The sequence below is a fragment of the Rutilus rutilus genome (assembly GCF_951802725.1).
Source record: "Rutilus rutilus genome assembly, chromosome: 19".
Lineage (NCBI taxonomy): Eukaryota > Metazoa > Chordata > Actinopteri > Cypriniformes > Leuciscidae > Rutilus > Rutilus rutilus.
In genome coordinates, this window is record NC_140232.1 from 24342461 (window position 1) to 24365386 (window position 22926).

General features: G+C 37.4%; 4 protein-coding genes across 5 annotated transcripts; 3 read left to right on the forward strand and 1 right to left on the reverse strand.

Moving 5' to 3' along the window:
- The first annotated feature begins 596 nt into the window (after positions 1-596).
- Positions 597-8500, forward strand: haus5 (HAUS augmin-like complex, subunit 5). Of its 2 annotated transcripts, XM_084390472.1 has the most exons (19): positions 682-885; positions 965-1027; positions 1126-1158; positions 1698-1722; positions 1821-1953; positions 2313-2472; positions 3663-3738; positions 3963-4048; positions 4140-4194; positions 4287-4414; positions 4510-4588; positions 4681-4814; positions 5029-5191; positions 5272-5352; positions 5443-5588; positions 5860-5956; positions 7091-7229; positions 7672-7804; positions 7952-8500. In XM_084390472.1, the coding sequence occupies exons 1-19, from the start codon at positions 794-796 to the stop codon at positions 8052-8054; spliced, it is 1926 nt and encodes a 641-aa protein (XP_084246598.1). In that variant the 5' UTR covers positions 682-793; the 3' UTR covers positions 8055-8500. The 2 variants fall into 2 exon arrangements, with proteins under 2 accessions (XP_084246599.1, XP_084246598.1); XM_084390473.1 differs by lacking the exon at positions 1698-1722 and having other exon boundaries at positions 597-885; positions 1126-1188.
- Positions 8501-9078: 578 nt separating this feature from the next.
- On the reverse strand, positions 9079-13897 carry fzr1a (fizzy/cell division cycle 20 related 1a). Its single transcript, XM_084389582.1, has 14 exons — positions 13706-13897; positions 12924-13046; positions 12661-12792; positions 12493-12556; positions 11888-12018; positions 11708-11787; positions 11439-11622; positions 11255-11320; positions 11066-11168; positions 10435-10619; positions 10112-10345; positions 9864-9968; positions 9664-9756; positions 9079-9575 (listed from the first exon to the last, which is right to left on the reverse strand). The coding sequence occupies exons 2-14, from the start codon at positions 12990-12992 to the stop codon at positions 9534-9536; spliced, it is 1488 nt and encodes a 495-aa protein (XP_084245708.1). The 5' UTR covers positions 12993-13046; positions 13706-13897; the 3' UTR covers positions 9079-9533.
- A 1000-nt stretch (positions 13898-14897) lies between these two features.
- Positions 14898-16859, forward strand: LOC311278316 (putative nuclease HARBI1). The gene is made up of 2 exons (XM_084389066.1): positions 14898-15239; positions 15380-16859. The coding sequence occupies exons 1-2, from the start codon at positions 15054-15056 to the stop codon at positions 16583-16585; spliced, it is 1392 nt and encodes a 463-aa protein (XP_084245192.1). The 5' UTR covers positions 14898-15053; the 3' UTR covers positions 16586-16859.
- A 936-nt stretch (positions 16860-17795) lies between these two features.
- On the forward strand, positions 17796-22490 carry dohh (deoxyhypusine hydroxylase/monooxygenase). Its single transcript, XM_084390061.1, has 5 exons — positions 17796-17935; positions 19638-19977; positions 20068-20144; positions 21049-21298; positions 22023-22490. The coding sequence occupies exons 2-5, from the start codon at positions 19707-19709 to the stop codon at positions 22337-22339; spliced, it is 915 nt and encodes a 304-aa protein (XP_084246187.1). The 5' UTR covers positions 17796-17935; positions 19638-19706; the 3' UTR covers positions 22340-22490.
- The last annotated feature ends 436 nt before the right edge of the window (positions 22491-22926 follow it).

The following is a 22926-nucleotide window of genomic DNA, read 5'->3' on the forward strand; positions in this document are numbered from 1 at the left end:
ATTATTTTACAATAAATTATTGTAGTCCGAAATTTACAGTGAAATTAATGCATGCTGGGTCATTTTCTTACGAGTTACTGTTAATCAATAGCAAAATGCTGACATCAGAGTAATGTTTTTTACTGCGAATTCACATTATAAAGATGTTTTTAATCATAGCCTATTTTTTAGAACGGAACCTTCTCACAGACTGTGATGACGCGTTAAGGGCATATTTAAATCCTGCATAGTTTTTTTAAATAAATGTTTGTACTTTTATATCACTATACTTTTGTATTATATAAACATTGCATCAAATTACAAAAATGTAACGCTGCTGTGGGGGTGTTTATAATAGCTAGCAGCTGTGGGAGTGACGTTTGACATATAAAATTGACATATAAAGACGTCTAAATAGATTATGATAATATGGCTACCTGTTTTGATGATAAGATGTGACAATTCAGATTATTCAGTGAATTTAATCCTAAAAGCAATAGTCTATTGGGGGTCTGTTTGAGGAAATAAAAAATAGAAATGCATTCAATACAAAAGAGATTAAATGGGTAGCCGACAAACAGGTCCTGGGATAAAGTTATGACATCATTTTGCGCGGAACATGTGAATGGTGATGTTTGTATAGTAACCTGTGGGGGCAGCATCGGCACAATCAGTTACAAATCGCAGAATAAACGGGGGCGAAGAAACGTCTCCCGCGGATTTTGACTGTGTTGTCTTTTCGTCATCATTTAGATTTAGAAGATGTGAGATTTGGATACTGTAGGTTTGGTTTATTATAAAAAGTTTCAAAAAGATGTCGAGTCTCAGTCAGGAACTAAAGCGCTGGGCTATTGAGGAACTTGATTTGCCTGGAGCCAGACTCCCGGATGACGGCTATATGAAGACGTTAGTGGGTTGTTATGAATTTTAACATTAATCCTCATCAACGATTTTAGAATGATCACGTGTTTACGTTTTTGTGCAGATTATGTGTCGGTCCTGGAGCTTCCATTTGGAAATATATAACGCAACATGTTTATAAAGAGAGGTGAGAGCTCAAGGTTTTTATAATCTCTAATTCTTACTAAATTACGTGTTTTTTTTTAAATGCACAGATTCAAATGTCTTTTGAAATATATCTTACAGGAATGTTCGGGTCATGAGGGGGAATGTTCAATGGTATCCTTAAAGTTTTCTGTAAAATGTGATGTGTTTTATTTACACACACACACACACACACACACACACACACACACGTATATATATATATATATATGCGCCTTTGTTAATTTAAATAAAGCTGAAATATAATTAAAATATAAATATTACATGAGAAGCTTAAAACTAAAGAAAATAGAAATTACAAAAAGAATACTTAAATTACTAATACTCAAATTAAAGCTAAATAGAACATTTAGATTTAAACAAAGACTAATAAAAATGGTAAAAGCGCATAAAAATTGAAAATTAAAAGTACTGAGCTAATTAAAAATAGAAGATAATTCAAAATAGCAATAAATGGTATATAATTAAATTTAAATAACACTGATTATGTGACATAAATCATTGCATATACAGGATCTGATGATTTCAGTAGGCCCATCACAGTTTTTGTGTTTATACTACACTGTCAAACATGTTGCAAATTAAGTTGTTACTTAAGATAAATTGTGGTTGTCTGATCAGTGGAATTGTTCCTTGACATTCTGAATCCTTAGGTACAAAGTTTTACAAAATAAAGAGGTAAAGAAGAGGAGCTTATTTGCTTAATTTCCTTTTTGCTTTTCTGCTCCTATAAGGAATTCATATAAACAGTATGAAAAGGTGATTGTTCTTTGTAGTTTAAACAGTTGAAAAATCAGAATAAAGATGCAAGAAGGCTTGAGCTTCAGAGAGAGATTAATGCCCTTCAGACTGAACTCCTTCAACTGGACACAAAGATCAGTAGAGCGGAGGATCAACTTGCTACTGAAGGTGAATTTTCTTTTTCTGTTCATTTCTATCCATTTCTATCCCGATGCTCTTTTATACTACCAACCCCTGTGGTACACACCTGCCACAGACAATGTGAATCGTCATAATGAGATCAAAATGGTCTCTTAATTACTTAATGCACGTCACTGGTTTTATTGTAAAATCGGTGTATGCTTGCTTTTTTTGTTTATAATTGTAACTTAGTCTTAGAATAACTTGCTCTGCCCCTGCCGCAACTTTCATTTTAAGATAATTTGTTGCCCATTTAATATCCCGTTTAAAAATACGTCAGATTACGAAAAGGCATTTTATGCTGTTGTTGTTACTAATATCTTTCCTCCCTTGTGACTGCTAAGCAGAGCAGAACGTGAACAGGAACTGGGAGGACTTTATGGAGAGCAGGTGCAGACAGATCCTGTTGGAGTCGTTCAGGCAGCGCTGCTCTGAGGAGAGAAACGTGCTGTTAGAGGACACACACATGATTGGCACCCAACGCCATGCCCTGGAAGAGTTGAGCAAGTGAGCAAATGCCCATATCACCTCCAGACTGTCATATTTCTATGGCAGCTTTCTAATGCTGCTGTGTGCTATTTGTTTGATGTTTTAAAAGTAATACTTTCCTCCAATCCCTGTTTAATGTGCGGAGACAACTATGAAAGTTCATTTATATATGGATTTCAGATGTGCAAAATGCAAATCTGGTACCAGTAGTGGAAGATTTATCTCTTTTTTGGGTTGTAGAGACATCTCACACACGTCGGTGATGTGAAAAATCGTAACTGTGGTTTGTACTCAGTAACACTTTAGAATAATGGTCCGTCATTAATAAGTAACTATGCAGGATCACTAGTAATTCCTGCATGGTAACTAGGTAACACTTTAGTGATACATTTTATGACTATATTCAGAGTAAAAATGATGACTGATTACGTCTCAGACACACAAAAATGTTCTTTATAATTTGTCAGTTAGTTAATAGTTATTGATGAGGCTAATCTCATTAAGCAATTATTGATTACTTTATAAGGAAATAACTTAGTCCTACATTTTATATTACTTACTGATTCGTTAAGCTTGTTTCTAGATTAATTAGTAGCTTCAGTAGTAGCTGAAGTGTTAATGTAGTACTACTCATTAGTCCTGCATTACTTCCTGCACAATTTCGAGTTTATAACTTGATATAAACTTGATATATAGCATGATAAAATTGCTAGTCTCAATTGCTAGTTTAAAAAGTCAGAATTGCATAATATAAAGTCTCAATTGTGTGTTATAAAGTCAGAATTGCATGATATAGTCACAATTGCGTGTTATAAATTCAGAATTGTGAGATATAAACTGAGAGTGGAGTAGGACTTTATAACTTGAGTTAATATCACAATTCTGAGAAAAGATGTCAGAATTGGAAGATAAATTTGCAATTGTGTTATAAAGTCAGAATTGCGAAATATAAACTTGTTTACAAAAAAGATATAAACGAGTTTATTTCTTGTGATTGTGAGTTTATATTTTACAATTCTGACTTTATATCTAGCAATTCTGAGAAATAGTCAAAATTGTGAGATGTAAATTCACAATTGTGAGAGAAAAAGTCACTATTATCTTTTATAATGTTTTGTTCTGTGGTGGAAACAAGCTTCCATAGACCCCAGACTTTTGAACAGTAGTGTGTATATACTCTAAATCACACTATTTCTCTTCTTGTCCAGGAAAGCAGAGGTGAAGCTTGTGTTTGGGCCGTCTGACAATTCAGACAGTGAAGATGGATCAGATCCCTTAGTTTTAGTAAGTGTTGCTGTATTTAATGGTGTTTGTGATGCATACTGTAATATTGTAATATAGCTACATTTTGGCCTCTTGTCATAGTTGATGTTTCAGGCAGATGATGCAGTTACAACATCTTCCACCAGTAAGGGATCATGTAAACAAGCCAAACTCAACTTGATCTCTTGATTAAACAACTTGTCTTTCCACTGATTTTATGAAATATCTTTTCCGTCTCATTTCAGAAGAATGTGAGAGAGCTTTGCAGCGAGAGGGTTCACTTCTTCCAGTGCCTGTTAGAGAGTGAACTAAAAGCAAATCCCTCCACTGAGTAAGAGACACAGGCCTTTGACGTTGATATTGTAGATCACAGCTTTAGCTCTGTTGCCTTGTTGATGCTAATTCATTTATTTATCATTTAGATTTACTCACGATCAAAGGAATGCTGTGATCCAACACTGGATGAGTTCAGTGGAGGTAGGTGAAGCACTCGTTTTAAGAGTATGCATGTCTGTTTATCATCTGCACATCAACACCTTATGAGAACATCAACATGTTTAATTCCTCAGAACCTCCTACGGTCTCATCCTCCAAACCAAGTGCTTTCGGCTCTGCAAGCCCTGACCTCCAGACAGCAGGTGGCGTTAGAGGAGAAGATTGCAGCTTTAAATGTGGAGCGGGATGTTTCAGCCCTAGGGTAACATTTTCCATCGTAATGTATTATCAAACCCCACACTATAAAGTATCACATTATTGAATAGCTAATTTCTCAAGCATTTGTGTTTATTACAGGTTTCGTTATGAGCGTGATCACCTAATAGATGTGTCGTCAGAGCAGGAGGAGTTAACACCTGTCCATAGTCTATTACAGGTGATCAATTGAGATGGTACTCTCAGTGAGAGCTTTTTACACTCTTTCTCTTTTGGCTCAGGTTGTATTTGTGTGTGTGTGTTTGCTCACAGTCTGCTTGGGAGGAAGTGGAGCAGTGTTATTTTGAATTGTCTCAGACTCGCAAAAGACATGGGCAGCTGGAGACTGAAATCATAGCTTTGATGAGAAAAGCAGAGACAGCACACGAAACAGACCCAATGTCCAGGTGAGGATTCCCTCAGCTCAATCTATATCATTATGGCAAAGAATATTGTATTTTCTCATGAAATTTATTTGATGCAAAATTCATCAAATTTATAATGTTGCAAAGTAATTTTTCAAATGACTTGCTCAATTCCTCAAAGCGATTACTGGATTATCATCTAAGAAACAAATAGATGTTGTAAAATACAAATGAGTTTTGTTCTGTTTGTGAGCAGGTGTGTGTTTGAATTGGAGATGGAGGGAGTGAAGCAAGTGGCAGTTCGAGACAGCATCAGAGAGCAGTGCTGTCAGCTACAGCTGCAGGCCAGAGAGGGGCTGGACTCCATCAGAACCCTGCAGACACAGTGGCAAAGTGTCATGGACTTCAGACAGCTTGTGGTACGCAATTGTATTTATTGCTGATAAAAGACTGCATATTCATAGTGTGGAGTTGTTACGTGTGTGCTTTGTCTGTATAGGACAGGAGACAAGAACAGATACGGAGCCTGATCAAGGGGAACTCCTCCATGAAGACTGAGTTAAGCCGTGTCCATGCAAAGGTATCATCTCATCCAATACATTCTATATATTTATATTTGTATATGTATATGTGTGTGTGTATGTAATCATATACAAGAAACCTTTTTCAGGTTGGACAGTTTGTTCAGGAAAAGCTCAATCCTCAGTTTGGCAGTGTGATTGAAGCCAGCAGCGGACACCGCAACTCTGTGTCACAAGGGGCCAAGCACTTTAGCTGTGTATCACTGGCTGCACTGGATTGCAGGGTCATGAAGGGGTCAGGAAATCTACCAAAATCCATTTTTCTTTCTCCATTAGTAGGATTTAAATGCCATTGTACAGTATACCATGCTTCACTAGAATTTCAGTTGCTTTAAAACATAAAGTCAGAAGCTAGTGAAGATGTTAAAACATTTTCTTAGTTACTGTCTGTTTGCAGTGCACATTAATATTGCGTTATCACTGTTTCATTGGGGAAAAAATATTCTCTGAGGCTTAATGTCTGTGCAGTGACCAAGCCTTTGATTGTTTTTGTTTTTTGTCAATAGGGGGCAGAAACTACCAGCAGCTCAGCTTTCGATCCGCCGGATACAGTCCCCAGTTTTCCACAAACTCTGTGAAAGTCTGTCATTCCCCATGTATATGGTGAGATGCTCACTTATAGTGTATTAAGGCGAGACATGGCAGGCAAAAACATCGGGGTTTTTTTACTGGTCAATTTAGAGATTTTTGGGATATTTGTCTTCAATAACATGTCTTCTTTCAGACTTGTGGTGAAAAAAAGTCAGAAATACACATTTAGGTCTTTATTTTATTACACTTTGTCTGTTTGCGTCTGTAGATTTCTCATAAATTCAACAAAAGTTGGCGTTCTTAATCAACATGCTGCTCCATGATCGCTGCCGGCACCCTTTCATCACATGCAGAGGAAGCTCTCTCTCCTGTACAACCTGTCGGATCCAAATATGGTCATTTCCTTTTTATCAGCAACCAATCGTGAAAGTAAAAGGGCTGAATGCGCAATCTCATTGGCTGATGATAAAAACCTGTTTTCTCAAAATGACCTTTCTCTCATACTCCAAGTCCGAAATCTCCACTTCAGTAGCACCTATACACCAAACTTTCCATTCTTGTACCTAGTTATATTATGAAGACATTTACAGAGGGATTTGTAAATATATTATTCCTAGCCTGATTTATATAACATTTTATTCCAAAAAACATGGCAAAAATCTTTTTTTTAAGGCTATTGACAGTATATTCTGATTTGCAGGATAACAAAAGTAGATATCCATAAATCCCTCTGTAATTTTTTTCCCATCTAATATGTGAACACAATGAAAAAAATATTTTTAACTTGGCTTTATCCAATACTCAGATTTCGTTTTTTAAAATGTATGCAAATTAGTGCATATTTAATTAGATATTGCCTAATTTGCATATTTAAACATTAAATTACAGAAAACATCTCATCTTAATGTAGGTAATCAACTGGGAAAGTTTCATGGTGATATCTGCTAGTTAAAAATGTTACCCTATTCACCTGTAGTGTCTCGTCTTAATACTCTTCATTTATTCCTAATTTTTCTGAATGCCATTTTAAAGTTATTATTTTACCACCTACAGCAATTGTTACCTTTCTGATAATTGCTGCTATGACAGATTAAATATTTTTGTCAAAGATTGACAGTATCCATATCCTACACTTTTCTTTCAACCCAAACTTCAGCCAAAACTGCTGGTAGAGTGTGTCAGGAGTCTCGTCTTTCTTTCTGTCAGGCCCCAGAGGAGCTTTGGTCTCAGGCAGCAGCCCGACGGCTGGAGTTACGATATCTGTGCAGGCTTCTTCAGCTTTTCTCAGAGTCAACATCAGACCTGCAGAAGCTGACGGCACAGCTTCTATCTCCCGATCAGCAGAGTATGTCATCATGGCAATATTTAAAGTGTCCCTATTATGCTTTTTCAAATTTTATCTTTCATGCAGTGTGTTTATACAGCTGTTTGTGAATGTAAAAAGTCTGCCAACTTTTAAAGGTAAAAGTGCATGACAAATAAAGTTATCTCCTAAAAGTAAGAATTGATTCGGTAGACCAATCACTGCAGACTAGGCTGTCTGGCCAATCAGAGCAGAGTAGCTCATGGAAAGGAGGGTTTTAGAGCGACCAAATCTTCAAACAAATTGTTTTCAGCCTCTTTGAGAAATTAGGTGATGTGCAATGTATATTATGATAAAATGTTGTTTTTTTTACTATGGAAGCATGTAAACTTATTGTAGGTGACCTCCAAAACAAAATTAGGAACCTTTAAAATAGCATAATGGGGGACTTTAAAAACTCAAACACCTCTTATGTCGGTTTCAGCTTTGCTGCAGCAAGTGAAGACTGTTGACGGAGAGATTCTGCAGACGTTGCTCCCGCGGGCCCGTGAGCTCACACAGAGGTGCTCTAAAGGCCTGCTTTACTCAGAACAAGTGAAGACTGCCATCACACACTGGTAAGACATGGACCTCTCAAATGTTTCCAACATTGGCCCTTCGTGGAATGTTTTGAAACTAACAGCTACAGGAGCACTGATCCTCAATTGTTCAAACTATGATTTGAATGAGATCAACACACTGTTTGATTGTGTCTGTCGGTGCAGGTGGGAGCAGCCTGGTCAGTTTGCCCTGCCAGACATGCAGAGAGAGGGACTGACATTCCAACACTGGCTTCAGCGGTGGAAACTGGCAACAAAGGAATCCTGATTTAGTTCTGCATTTGAAAGCAAAGTTCACAAGCAACTTTATCTGTACAATTAACATTTCACTTACTTTCAATTCACTTTTTGCAGTCATTAATAAACTTCACTATATTCAATTTGTGTTTGAGGGCACATCCTGTTCAAGAAATATTTTATGAACTTTTTCTGGATTTCTCAATAAATAATCTAATTGACAGTGGATTAAAGGAATCAATGTTTTGTTTTATGGTGCTCTAACCAACTAAAGGATGAAATTAGTAAGATCCAGTTTATACAAGTATACCTATATGGGGTTGGTAAGATTTTTAAATGTCTAATGTTTCTATTTGAATATGTATTAAGTTATTTATTTTCTGAAATCTGAATCAGCAGTTTTCAAATGTCTTTACTGTCTCTTTTGATAAATGTAATGCATCTTTCATAAACAAAAGTAATATCTGTCTCCAAAGTATTGAATGTCTGAGCCCTAAGTTATTCAGGTGAGAGTGATTTAGTCATTCCTGTATGACATGACATTGCTTTCATACTCTATTAACTCTACTCTTATGAATTATATTTCCCTAAAGATAACAAAAATCCATCAGCAAACAAAAACTGCTGCAGGGCAATTACATGGGTACAAAGTATTTCTAACCCTGTGTGCATCTGTCAATCTTATAGTAAAGGGATTTCTAATCATTTTGTCCACTGAATCAGTTTGACCTGAACTATTCACTTTAAGTACTCGGAGATTTATTAGTTCAGTAATTCATATATTTAAAAAATTTAACCACCTGTTTGTGGTTCTCTGGTTGGTTACTGATCACTTTATGCAGGTAAACAAAAACTAAAGTGTTTTTGATTTTGATTTTTGTTTATTTAATATTTTCATGATTTAATTATTTCCTTTTCCTCAACTCTCACACCCAAGTTTGGGAAACTGTTCTAGTATGTGCAAAACGCTTATGGTTTCTGATTCAAACCTTGTAAAGAACATGAATAAATTTGCCAATTCATACTCAATTAACAAATGACAACAAACCGTAAAAAAATGTTCAGGGTGTTTTATAATGCTCAATATCAATCTTAAGCAACTCAAGTTAAAAACTCAATTTTCTTTCATAAACATTTTTTTTTTTCACCCTCACAATCAAACGATCACTCATTAGAATGCTTACAAATAATTCCAGAGGAAGCTGTTTCACAATGGCTAATTTTTTTCTTTACACCCTGATTCAATGGCATTGTTTCTGGCTTAAGGCTTGGATAACATACGTCATACATCATAGACATTTCTTTTTAACCAAAAACAATCACATAAAACCATGAACTGAACTGTACACATAAAAGTAAACATAACAATTGAACTTAAAATGAAATATCAGGGGAGACAAAAACAAGTGTTGTAGATGAGACAGCAGTAGATCTTTATGTCTTTTATGTCCAGTCTACTGCATGTGATTGACGACATGTTATTAAGATTCAATCAGTTTTATCAGCACGATTATCGTATTCTGGTGAACAGGTTTAAAACTGAGACAGATTCCTAAAAGACAAGAGAGAGAAAATTACATTGAGGACATGAACTTGAGGAAAAGCCAATATTGACAATATTTCACCAAAAAATACCATACCTTTGTTGATCGCGTTTTACTAAATACATTCCAAAAGCGTAGAGTTTCATCACCTGCTCCTGTCACTATTGCTTCTCCATCTGGAGACATCGCCTTCAAGATAAAAGAATAGTTTCAGTAAACAGCATTTTCATACTCATTTACAAATAAGTACGTCTAGACATTATTTAAGTAAAACAACAGAGGGAAGCAGTACTTACCAGATAGAGCACCCTATACGAGTGGCCCGTCAATTTGGCTACTTGAGTGAGCGAGGGGTATTTCCACACGAGGATCTGATTCTGAGAGTAACCGTGTGTGCTGACCTGGAGAAGACAAACATTGGACCACTCAATAAGACCTCCATCATACCTATTTGTCTGTATCTACAGCCATTATCCATGTAATAACGAACCAAAACAAACACATCAACAATGAGCATTTGGTCAGTTGATTAGAATAAACATACCAGTTCATTGGTGTGTTTGGACCAGGCCAGGTTGCAGACTTGTGAGCCGGTGTCGATACACTGCAGCGGCTGCGCTGTGAGGGTGTTCCAGAAGCGGATGCAGCGATCTGCCGTTCCCCCTCCGGAGGCCAGCAGCCCGTGCTGGTGAGGAGACCAGGCGATGGCCTTCACTGCGGCCAGGTGCTCGGTGTACTGCTGCATCGGTAACACGCTCGAGTGATTCCACACTAACAGCTGCAGGGATCACAGGATTGTTTTTAGATCGCAGAGTCCTAAAATCTTTTTTTTTGTGTTTATTATTCTGTAAGCACAAGCAAGGTCACCTTGTTGTCATTTCCACCAGAGGCCAGCAGCTGATGGTCAGTGCTCCACTTGAGTCCGCAGACCTCTTGTCTATGACCCTGCAGCCTGCGCTCTGACTGCAGAGGGGGCGTCCTGATATCTCTCTGAAGGATCATCCGGTCCCGGCTGCCCGATGACAGCTGATCTGCATTCCAGGCCAATGCACCTGAGGGTACATTTTTCATAACCGTCAAGTTTTCATAACTGGTTTACCTTGCGCATATATTTCAGTCACATGATGTGACTAGAACGTGAAGCACATATATTGCAAAAAATATATATATTCCTGTGATAGTTAAGTGAATTTTCAGCATCATTACTCCAGTCTTCAGTGTCACATGATCCTCCAGAAATCGTAATAATGTGCTGATTTGGTGCTCAAGAAACATTTTGTATAATCAACGTTGAAAATAGTTTTTGTGGAAACCGTACAGTACATTTTTTGCATCAGCATTTATTTGAATGTAAATATATATTTGAATATGTAATATAATTTGATCAATTCAATGCATCCTTGCATAAAAGTATTAATAAAAAAACAATGAATTTCAATGATTTTAGCCAAATTTTTCCAGTTACTTCATGATAAGGATTTAAAAAAATGTATCTTACCAACTCTTGCTGTGTGTCCCTCCAAGGCAAACAGCTTTTTGCCAGCAGTAGCATCCCAAATTTGTACAAAGCCTTTGTGTGTACCCACAGCGACAAGATTACCCTATAAGAGAAGTAATAGGCCAACTGTTAGACCACAAATTCCAGAAAGCAACTTCCAAAAGTCCAAGTCATAAAAGCTTAACTCACTCTCTCCGACCAGCCCACAGATGTGACTGAATCTCCCTCCACTGATAGGTCACATAGTCGTGTTACCTGTAGACAAACCAAAGAAAAAAAACACAACTTAGACCAAGTGTTCCCTGGATATTTACAGAACAGAAATTTGGATAAACATCAAAAGTATGTTAAGAAAAATGTATATCATGCATACTTGACTGGTGCAGGCACTCCAAAGGTAAACACAAGTTCCCAGTCCAACACTAAGTACATTTAAAGAGGACCAGTCTACTAAGTTGAGGTAGAAGTCATCTTGTAGCTCTGGTGCGTCTAGCACCTTAAACGGAATCTTGGAAATTTTGCGCGTCGGTTTTCTTGGCGACCGCAGCAGCTTCTGACTATAAACAAAAACAAAGCATGCAATTAAAACCATGCATTTTTACTAATCAATCACATATTTATCAAGAGAAATATTCAACTTACCTTTTGCTGCTAACAGGGGAGAGGGAGTACGGGGAAACACTGTTATCGTCAGGAGTCGATCTTTTGGCACTGAGCGAATACTAAACATACAAACACAATGTCCACAGGTGGCATTAAAAACACGGATCAAAACACTCAGGTGGCATCAAATGAACAGATTAGAGGATTTAATAGGCTTACACTAAAGAGGCTCCTCCTCTCGGGTGTGGAGGGCTGTAGTCTTCTATCTTCTGTCTGAGGATCCAGGACCTTCTCAATCCCAGCCCCAAGCAACTCATTCTTCAGCAGGGCAGAATACGCCAAGCCATCCGCTGCCAGACAACACAGGGAATGAGAGAAATTACAACAAGTTGTATGACATAAAGGGACGAGCATCATCCATCAAGAATGAGGTTTATTTAAAGCATAGTCCACCATAATGAAGTTATCATAAGAATTGCATAAAGCTAAAATATAATATACACGTATAAATAAATAAAAAACTTAAATAAGTTGAAGTACTAAAATTACTTGTTGTAAATCATTTAATCTCTAGCTAAAAAAAAAAATAATAATAATATTTTTTCAAACAACTAGGCTAATAACCAATATTTAATAAACATATGAAATGAGGATAAAAGATAATTCAATTTCCAATATGAATAAATAGTATATAAATAATCCTAAATAACCAATGCATGGTAACATGTAATGGTCTTTGGTGATGTGTATTTTCATAAACTGACATCATGACTGAACAGCTTTATGAAAGCAGGTCAAATCAATGCAGTCCTCTCCACACTCACCTTTGCCAGTATCTGATGTTGCGTCTTTGGTTTTTTTATTCTGGCTTGGAGACTTCTCGTTTTCCTGTAATAAGGGTAAAAATATATATATATGAACTTGACCCTTCACATTCGAATTAAATGATAATCACTTTGCTTCATTGCTGTTTATTTTTTTATTTTACTCACATTTATTCTGTGGAAATTAATGCTCCAGTTAGCTCCAGCTCGAGATGGTATGAACCTGTCACCATGCTTGCTTGGTGATGACAGCGGTGACTCAGGGGTCGGGGTCAGGTGACATATCACATCTTTTACTTTCTGTATACAAAAAAAAAAAAAAGAAAGAAAGATTTTAAAAAGTATTTAAATTACATAAAGGAAATGGCATGCAGCACGTCAAAATCAGCCAATTTCAAGTCTGCAATACTGAAGATGATAGACTCACTCACCATGGGGCTGGTGTTGTCATTCTGAACGTTGATCTGCCGCAGTAACCGGCGCTCATAGTCCTGATCCATGGATGTGATTCAGAAGTCTGGGAATGTGGAGATCCAGAGGCACGGAGCCTAAAACTGCATTAGTGCAAAGAAAGAAGAAACAAAACGAGAAGGTTACAATGATGGAACTACAGTTAAAGCTCTACACCTTTTGAGTTCATCTGTTTGCAGAAGGATGTAAGACTCGTCAGCAAATGCCATCTGTTCAATACCGCATAAACAGGTGTTAGAGAACAGCTGCTCAAATCGACCACGTCCAAACAATAGGAACACTGAGACAAGAATATGCTGGACAGTGGACACCAATTCCAAGTGCGTGACAATTTATTAAGAGAACTCAAGTTTATCATGTATTCGTTGGGTGGCCTAAGTAAACAATGACAGCCAATTTTACGGCATACATTTTATTTACACAACTGCTGAATAAAAACGTTAAATGCTTATTTTCTAACAGGTAATGTTAAACAAAAGATCGATATAATGCCAAGAAGAAACCACCTAACGTTAGCTACTAGATTCCTTTGTCAAAACAGCTAACTATCAACACCAGTGTTGATTTGAGCAGAATCATCTTATCATTATATATCAAATTAACATAGGTATAATCATTTATAAAACAACAGAAGCTGTGGTAACATTACTGTCCTGCGCTGATTATTTTCATTTCGGTGTTTCACAATGGATTACTGAGTAGCTTGTTAGGCTAATTTGATCCCACAAGTCATCGGACCTACCTTGACAATGTTACTCGGTGAATTTATAATCTGATCGGCTCGGCCTTAACCAAAACAAAAGCGTCGAGTCAAAACCTTGCAAAATAAATGATTTGATAACGATTATAGGATACGCTGCTCCGATATTGTTAGCAAGTCGACACCGCTGTTGTTATCGATGGCTGCGCAAGGAATCATGGGACTGAGCTAGACGTTGACGTCACGACATTTGAAACAAAACAAAAACGCTGCTATATTATTAAAAGTGCAAAGATTAACCTTTTTTTCTGCAAAAACAAAATATTTGTATCTAGCATTTGGTCAAAAATCACATAGTATATATATATTATGGAGAGTTTGTGTGTTGTATTTTTAAATGTTTATTCCAGGGATGTGAAAAAAGTACTGCGGAATTGTAAAGAACATAATACTATATGCCAAATATTTTACATTTTGTGTAAGTACCTAGGCAAAAATGCATCTGCTGTTTAAATAAAATAAAAGTTAAACTTACGTGAGCATGATTGATTGGCTTGTTAGTCATATTAGAATAAATGCTACTATTTTTTATTTTTAAACAATTAAGGAAATATTTGAACTACATGAATTCATAATTAAAAGTCCACATAAAATTGTAAGAGATTAATGTATTTTCCCCTTGAATATGTAATTGAATTATAGTACACATAATCAGTTTTAAACAGAACTCATGTAAAGAACAGATTCCCCAAAATAACAGGTATAGTAGTGACTCGTGAGGTACTAAAACTCAAATTCGTTGCACCTCTAGGTTTTTGCTGAACACAAAGGAAGATATTGTGAAAAATGTCGGTGACCAGACAGTTGATGGACCCCATTGACTTCCATAGTAGGAAAAAAATACTATGGAATCATGGGGTCCATCAACTGTTTGGTTACCAACATTCTTCAAAATATCTTCTTTTGTGTTCAGCAAAGAAAGAAATACATCCAGGTTTGAAACAACTTGAGGGTGAGTAAACATGACATAATTTCCATTTTTAAGAGAACTATTCCTTTAATCTATTTTATACAAATAAAAGGAAAGAGAGAAGAGAGGCAAGAGATGCTGAGATATCTTAATCAAAAAGGTAAATTCCTTAAACTAGCAATGGAATCAGTCATAAAATTTAAAATGTATTTAAGCATTTTCATTTTCCATTGTTAGAAAACAAACTTTTATTTTGACAAGAACGCAGGAGACCGGAAGTTGCCCTCCTTAGCGCACCGTTGTTTATGTTTGTGTTGGGAACACTTGTTGTGCTACTATTTTATTTGATGATGAATAAGCGTCACTAAATCACGGAAACACTCCCCTGTGTAGAGTGTTTATTACTACACGGCGCACAAAATGCCACGTTCATACTTGAAAACGGACGAGGCGAGAGATGCTGCGGAGATGAAATATTTGCTTGCATCCAAAATTAGGCGTCGAAAAGAAGAAATCCATAACTACATATTAGAAAGGAGGGCAGAAGTTCACAAACGAATCAGATATCGAAGGCATCTATTCCAGAATTATCTCAGCACGAGAACGGTAAATGGTCATTTCTGTATTACAAAGCATTTCTGACACTTTATTCAAATCACGGATCATGTTGTGCACAGCAATGTGACTAGTTTAAAATCCCAACTGAACCATACAGTACACTTATTTTTTCTGTACATGTGCTCTAGTCACCATCACCAGATGAAGAAGATCTGCAACACAATCATGTCCCAATCCCTTCAGACCCAGACTGGTGGGAGAGAGTTGTGATGACAGAGTTTGGACCAGAAGACTGGCTTGACAAGTTCCACATCACAAGAGACATCTTCCTTCTTCTGAGCAGCAAACTCAAGCCCCAGCTCGAGCAAATGTATATACAACAAACCGGACAGACCATTACACTAGAGAGATGTATCGCCATGGCCTTAATGCGTTTGTCCACCAGCACAGAATATTGTTTCTTAAGCGAACTCTTCGGTGTGCCCATCCCTGTCGTCTGTCAGTGTGTGCGGGAGGTGTGTGAAGCCATCATTTTGTTACTGAAACCCCTCTACATGCAGTTACCTGCAGATCACGAACTAGAAGAAAATGCGGAGCAGTTTAATGCTCGGTGGGGTTTTCCTCACTGCATCGGTGTCATCGACTCCCTTCACATCCCTGTTAAATCGCCCGCCACGGACACGCAGGATTGCTGGAACCCGAGAGGTTGGCACTCCGTGGTTCTTCAGGGTGTGGTGAACGCACAAGGTACCTTCTGGGACGTTTGCTCGGGTTTTACAGGCAGCACAGATGACATGACCATCCTGCAGAGCTCAGAGCTGTGGACTATGGCAGAGCTGGGAGGATTCTGCTCTCAGCCACCCAAAGAACTCATGGGTCAACCGTTGGGATTTCTGCTGCTGGGGGATGCGGGTTACTCGCTTCAGACCTGGCTACTGAAATGTTATCCCTCATCGCTGAATCTGACACATCAACAGCTAACCTTCAACGTCCAATTAAACCACGGCCTTAAAGTCATCGAACATGCCTTCCAGCGCCTTAAAGCACGCTGGCAGTGTCTGCACAACAGAAATGACAGCAACTTAGACTTGGTATCCAAGATGGCTGTAGCTTGCTGTATCTTACACAATATCTGTAATGTGCATAACAGCCCGTTTAAAGAGGAGTGGGTTGAAGCACTGAGTCAGAATGAATGTCCACAGCCCACAGACGTTTCTACGGTCTATATAGATGATCCGAACGCTGAGGCAGTTCGTTCTCTGCTCTGTAGCTATTTTGAGCAACAACAGATGAGTAAAACACTTGATCAGTCTCCAACAAGCAGCCCGGTTCTGCCTGTACCTGAGCCTCCTCAAGTTGACTGTGCTGGAAACAACATAGCTTGCATTGACTAATCATTTTATTGCTGCCATTTAATATTTGAAAATTAACTTTGATTAGCTGGCAGGAAGCGTCTAAAATTATTGTATTTAAAGTCAATCTCATATTTTATGACTCTTAATAAGGTGATTTGTTTTATTAACTTTTATAAATGAATGACTTTTAATATGACAAGTTTTATTTGGTGTCTGATGTATTGATATTGTAAATAGTAGATCTATCTAAATGTTGCGTTGAAAGATATTTTTATTTCTGTTTTGTTGAAATAAACACTAATATTGATGGCAATGTGTTTCAAGTTTTTGAGAATGACTTCAAACCTAAAGATCATCATTTATTCACGTCATGTCGTTCCAACCCATATTACTTCATTTTTAGCCCTTGGAACATCATCCCCCGGTTTCACAGACGAGGCTTAAATCTAGTCCCAGACTAAAATGCATGTTCAGCTTGCACTGACATATCTTAAAATACGTCACTGCCATTGTTTTGTCTCAGGATGCACACCAGTAATGTTTTTTTGTTTTGTTTTTCTAAAGCACATTTATAAAAGCTACTTAATGTCCTATTTGAACTGTGGCCTAATCCTGGCTTAATCTAAACCCTGTATGTGAAACCGGGCCAAAAGATGTTTGTGTGTCTCAGTCCACATTGACTCTCCTAGAATTTAAAAGTGCTGCATCAACAATGTAAATCAGTGGTTCTCACAATTAGGCTGCAGAATGAATAAAATGTATTTTATTATTAATACATTAAAAACAATCTAACTTAATTAAAAACAGTTGAGATGTAAACTGGAATCACATTTATTTTTTTCCCCTCTATATATATATGAGAAGACTTCCGATGCAAAAGCCTCTGAAGACACCTTATAAAATGAGATTATAATATTGAGTGAATGCTGTCCGCACATAGTATATACGTTCATCAAATACTTTCACTTAAAACTCTCTAAATCCCAGCCTCAGCCCATTCAGAAATTACGATACTTGGGTAGAAACCTATACAAAGGAGCCTGATAAAAATGTTAATATTAAACAAAAACTTTAGACGGACTTAGAGGCTTTTGCATCTGAAGTCTTCACACACACACACACACACACACACACACACATAGTGTTGGACATTTTCGAGCCAAAAAGTTTGAGAACCAACCACTTCTGTAAATTTTATATACTCTACGGTTTGTTTACAAATTTAACAGTGGTTTCACTCCAATCCAGTAGGTGGCGGTAGAGTAATTCCAGAACTCACTACTGGAATACACGAGTGAAACAGTTCTTCTCTTTGCGTGCAGTGCGTGGTCGGCATGGGGAGCTAGATGGAGAGCACCATATGAGTGAAAAACAACATCTCCGCTTGTAGTAAGTTTAAGATACAAATAATTTAAACATTGTAATGAATCAGATTGTAAACTCGGTTAGCGTCATGCTGTCACTAACACTGTAATGTTTTTTAAACCCATCATTCTGCCTGCTACATAACACGCTTTTTTCTTTTGATAACACCCTTACACGTAGTTGGTTATTCTGAAATTAAAAAGCACATAAAAGACACATTTCTATCATACACCACATTTTTCTATTAATATCACTTTCTGAATCTTTCCAAAATAATCTTGAGGAAAACAGAATCAGATATCATGATGACATCATTATGTCATACCATAAAGGTTTACAAACTGTTAATTCCTAAAGATCAGATTTGTTTGCAGCCTATGAAGCTAAAAAATGCTGTCAAGTTTGGCAGCTCACAAGGTTTTGAATCATCATATGAGTCATCACATTTAATGCAGAATTGAAGCTTTGCTTTTTAGTCCAGGCGTTTTAGGAAAAAAGGGTGAACAAATTGCAACAGAATCAAACTCAACTGATTTTGTATCCTCAATATGTCCTGAGTAAGGAAAAAAAAGCCCCGAAGAATCCCATTAGGGGAAAGTTCCGAAAAAGACCCAAATATATCCTATTCATACGCCTATTCATTATTTTTCTCACATGAATAGGGTAAAAAAATGAACCTTTAGATATCACCATGAAAATTACTGAGTTGATTACTTATATCAAGACAAACAAAAAATGTATTACAAGTTTTTAAAAATTGTTTGTTAACATGGACAAACGGTGCATAATCTAATTACAGATGTGCTAATTTGCATAAATACCACAACAGGTCTAAACATTGGGTATAGCCAGGTGAAAATGTTTTGTTGAATCTTGTTGACAAATAACAGTAAAATACTTTATGTTAAGGTCTGAATGGAACCCATTTAGGCTACCCATGAGCATTAATACATAGAGGCAGGAAGAAGTACTTTAGAAACCAGCCTTTATTAATTTTTAAGAGATTGGGTTTGGGGATGGGTCCGTGGGACTGTTTCTGGGGGACGAATCTGAGGCAAGAACAGGAGACAATGGTAAGGAGAATGCAGAAGACAAAAGGTAAGTAAAATAAAAAGTAAATCCCCAGAAACAGTCCCACGGACCCATCCCCAAACCCAATCTCTTAAAAATTAATAAAGGCTGGTTTAAAGTACTTCTTCCTGCCTCTATGTATTAATGCTCATGGGTAGCCTAAATGGGTTCCATTCAGACCTTAACATAAAGTATTTTACTGTTATTTGTCAACAAGATTCAACAAGACATTTTCACCTGGCTATACCCAATGTTTAGACCTGTTGTGGTATTTATGCAAATTAGCACATCTGTAATTAGATTATGCACCGTTTGTCCATGTTAACAAACAATTTTTAAAAACTTGTAATACATTTTTTGTTTGTCTTGATATAAGTAATCAACTCAGTAATTTTCATGGTGATATCTAAAGGTTCATTTTTTTACCCTATTCACGTGAGAAAAATAATGAATAGGCGTATGAATAGGCTATATTTGGGTCTTTTTCGGAACTTTCCCCTAATGGGATTCTTCGGGGCTTTTTTTTTCCTTACTCAGGACATATTGAGGATACAAAATAAGTTGAGTTTGATTCTGTTGCAATTTGTTCACGGTTGACCCCCATTTTGGCTTAAAACGCCTGGACTATTTGTAAGCTTATTGCTTTTAAATCTAGGTTCTATACATGTGCTGCTTTCTGGAGTACTGGTCATAAGGACATCACCCAGACACTGAAAGCTTGCTCATGGCAAATAAGGATATAGCTGCGGTGGGGGGCATTCTCGTCAACCCGAAGCAGGACTTGACAACTCGCTTTAGAGCACTTTTTACTCTCCGCAACCTTGGTGGACCAGAGGCCATTAGATGGATCAGTGAAGCCTTTGTGGATGAATCTGCACTTCTGAAGCATGAGCTGGCGTACTGCCTCGGACAAATGCAAGACGAGCGGGCCATTCCTGTCCTAGAGACGGTCCTGAAAGACACTAATCAAGAGCCAATGGTCAGACATGAAGCAGGTGAGGATTACAGAGAATCATTCTCTTCCTTATTTTTTTTTTTTTTTGCGGAAGTCTCATTCAGTGCTTTTGTTATATTTTCAATTCTAGGAGAAGCTTTGGGAGCCATTGGAAATCCCAAAGTCTTAGATTTATTGAAGGAATATGCAGAAGATCCAGTTATTGAGGTACAGTAAACCCATATCACCCATTTATTCACCATTCATTGTTACAGTAACTCTAGAATAGATTTGGGTGGGCGGGGAGGGGGCATATAGTTTAGGAACTAGTTTAGGGACTATTACAGCATACAGTACATAGTTTATGGACTATTACAGATGGGACTGTAATAGGGACTGTTTAGGGACTATTACAGTATAGTATTGTGATATTTTGCATGGGTATATTGTAATCGATACATGGATGCCAACTATCAATCTTTTCATGGCCTGAATTTTGGCTTGGGATTGCGAGTGTTGTGGTATTTTTTTTATTTTTTTTCTGTGAAAGTAACCACATAGTGCCATCTAGAGGTCAAGTTGTATGCTTCTTAAAGGGATAGTTCACTTTGAAATTAAATTTTGGTATGTTTTAGCTTACCTCAAGGGCATCCAAGATGTAGATGTCTTTTTTTCCGAAGTAGATTCAATTTTGATATTTTTAGGTCAAACCGTTCTTGTCTGTCAGTCATATAATGCAGGTCTGTCTGTGGTCACCACCTCAAAGAGCATGCACAGAGTCCAAATTAAAACAATTCCCCATCGTAAGTACACATTGATGGCCTAAGACACGAAACGAGCGGTTTGTGTGAGAAAACGAACAGTATTTATATCGTTTTTACCTTTTGTACACAGCGACGTCCAAGTGATCTGATCTGACGTGTACGCAGACTGGTGCATAGATATATACACTATATTCGTTCAATGAATTTTATTTGACAACTGTAATTTCTATTAGAAATCATCTAAAATACAAGTCTAAAATAGTGTAAAATACCAGGAAGGAAAATATTGAACAAGGAAGGAACGAACGAGATGGATATGAAGATGAGAACAGTCAGATAACTTGCATTCATTCTCATTTTTTGTAAAGGTGGCAGAAACATGTCAGCTGGCACTACGGAGGCTGGAGTGGCTCATGAATGGTGGGGATAAGACAGCAAAGAAGACCGATGAGAACCCCTACTCCTCCGTGGACCCCGCTCCCCCAGCCCCAAGAAAAAGTGTCCCGGAACTGAGGGCGCAGCTCTTAGACGAAAGCCTGTCACTGTTCGATCGCTATAGAGCTATGTTTGCCCTGAGGAATCTTGGGACTGAAGAGGCTGTTCTGGCTCTTGGAGATGGTGAGAAAGATTTGAACTGCACTCAGTCCACACATGATGAAGATGCAATGCTAGGTCACATCAAGAACGTTTGAACAAAAGTTCCCAAAAAATTGAGGTCTGAAAGATTTGTAAATGTTTTTGGAAGAAGTCTCTTATGTTCACCAATGATCAGGAATACAATTAAAACAGTAATATTGTGAAATATTGCTGCAATTTAAAGGGTTAGTTTACCCAAAAACCCGTAAGACCTTCGTTCATCTTCGGAACACAAATGATAAAATCCGAGAGGTTTCTGACCCTCCATAGACTTTAATGTCATTGCAACTTTCAAGGCCCAGAAAGGTAGTAAAGACATTGTTAAAATAGTCCATGTGACTACAGTGGTTCAAACTTAATGTTTTTTTTTGTGTGCAAACCCTTTAAAATAACTCTTTTCTAGTTTTTTGCGTTATAAAATCTGAATTGGCAAAGCTGCATTTTCAGCATCATTACTCCAGTCTTCAGTCACATGATCCTTCAGAAATCATTCTAATATGCTGATTTACTGCTCAAGAAACCTTTATCATCATCATCAGTGTTGAAAACAGTTTAATTTGATACATTTTCTCAGGATTTTTTTGAAGAGAGAACAGCATTTATTTGAAATAGAAACACTTTTTAACATCATTACTGTCACTTTTGATCAATTTATTGCATCTTTGATGGAAAAAAAGTGATAATTTCTTTCAAAAATGTATTTTAGGTCTTCAGTGCAGCAGTGCCTTGTTCCGCCATGAGATCGGTTACGTGTTGGGTCAGATCCAACACGAGGCCAGCATCCCTCAGCTGCGGGCAGCTTTGGAGAAGACGGATGAGAGCGCCATGGTCAGACACGAGTGTGCGGAAGCGCTGGGCTCCATCGGGAAGGAGGCGTGCTTACAGATCCTAGAGCGCTACAGGAAGGACCAGGAGCGGGTGGTGAAGGAGAGCTGTGAGGTGGCGCTGGACATGCTGGAGTATGAGAACAGCTCGCAGTTCCAGTACGCAGACGGACTGCTCAGACTGCAAAGCGCTCAGTGAAACCTCTCACACAAACGTTAATGTTACACAGCCGATCCAAATTTCAAACGGAATGTTTTTCAAATATTTAATAAACACTGGTTTTTCAGATACATCTAAAAAAATCCAGCCAGGAAGACCTTTACATAATAAAAGCATTCATTTGACCACGTATGCTTGTCTGATGTTGTTCTGTTTTTAAGCTTTAACACTGCGTCATAAATATTTGTGATATCGCTTACTAAGTTTCTTATCTTCAGTAAGGTCATCGTGACTAATGTTAAATCCTCCACTCATGAGCAGGGGTGATTAGCACAGCTAAGAGACATGTATAACAGTATGTTCTGACTAACTAATCCACACAGCGGTCTATCTCATTTAATAAGAGTCTTCTTTAAAAAAGCACATGGAATTAAAATCCAAATGCTCTAATCCATAATTGATCATCCCTCTCTAGCATATTAAACAATTACTGTAAACAAACAGAAATGTGAAGCATTGCACTGATTACTTATGTATCTAAATCAATTTTATATCTGCATAATTAAACAAACTTTAACAAAAAAAAAAAGAGGTTTGCCAGTTGTTGTGCAGTTTCATTTAAGTAA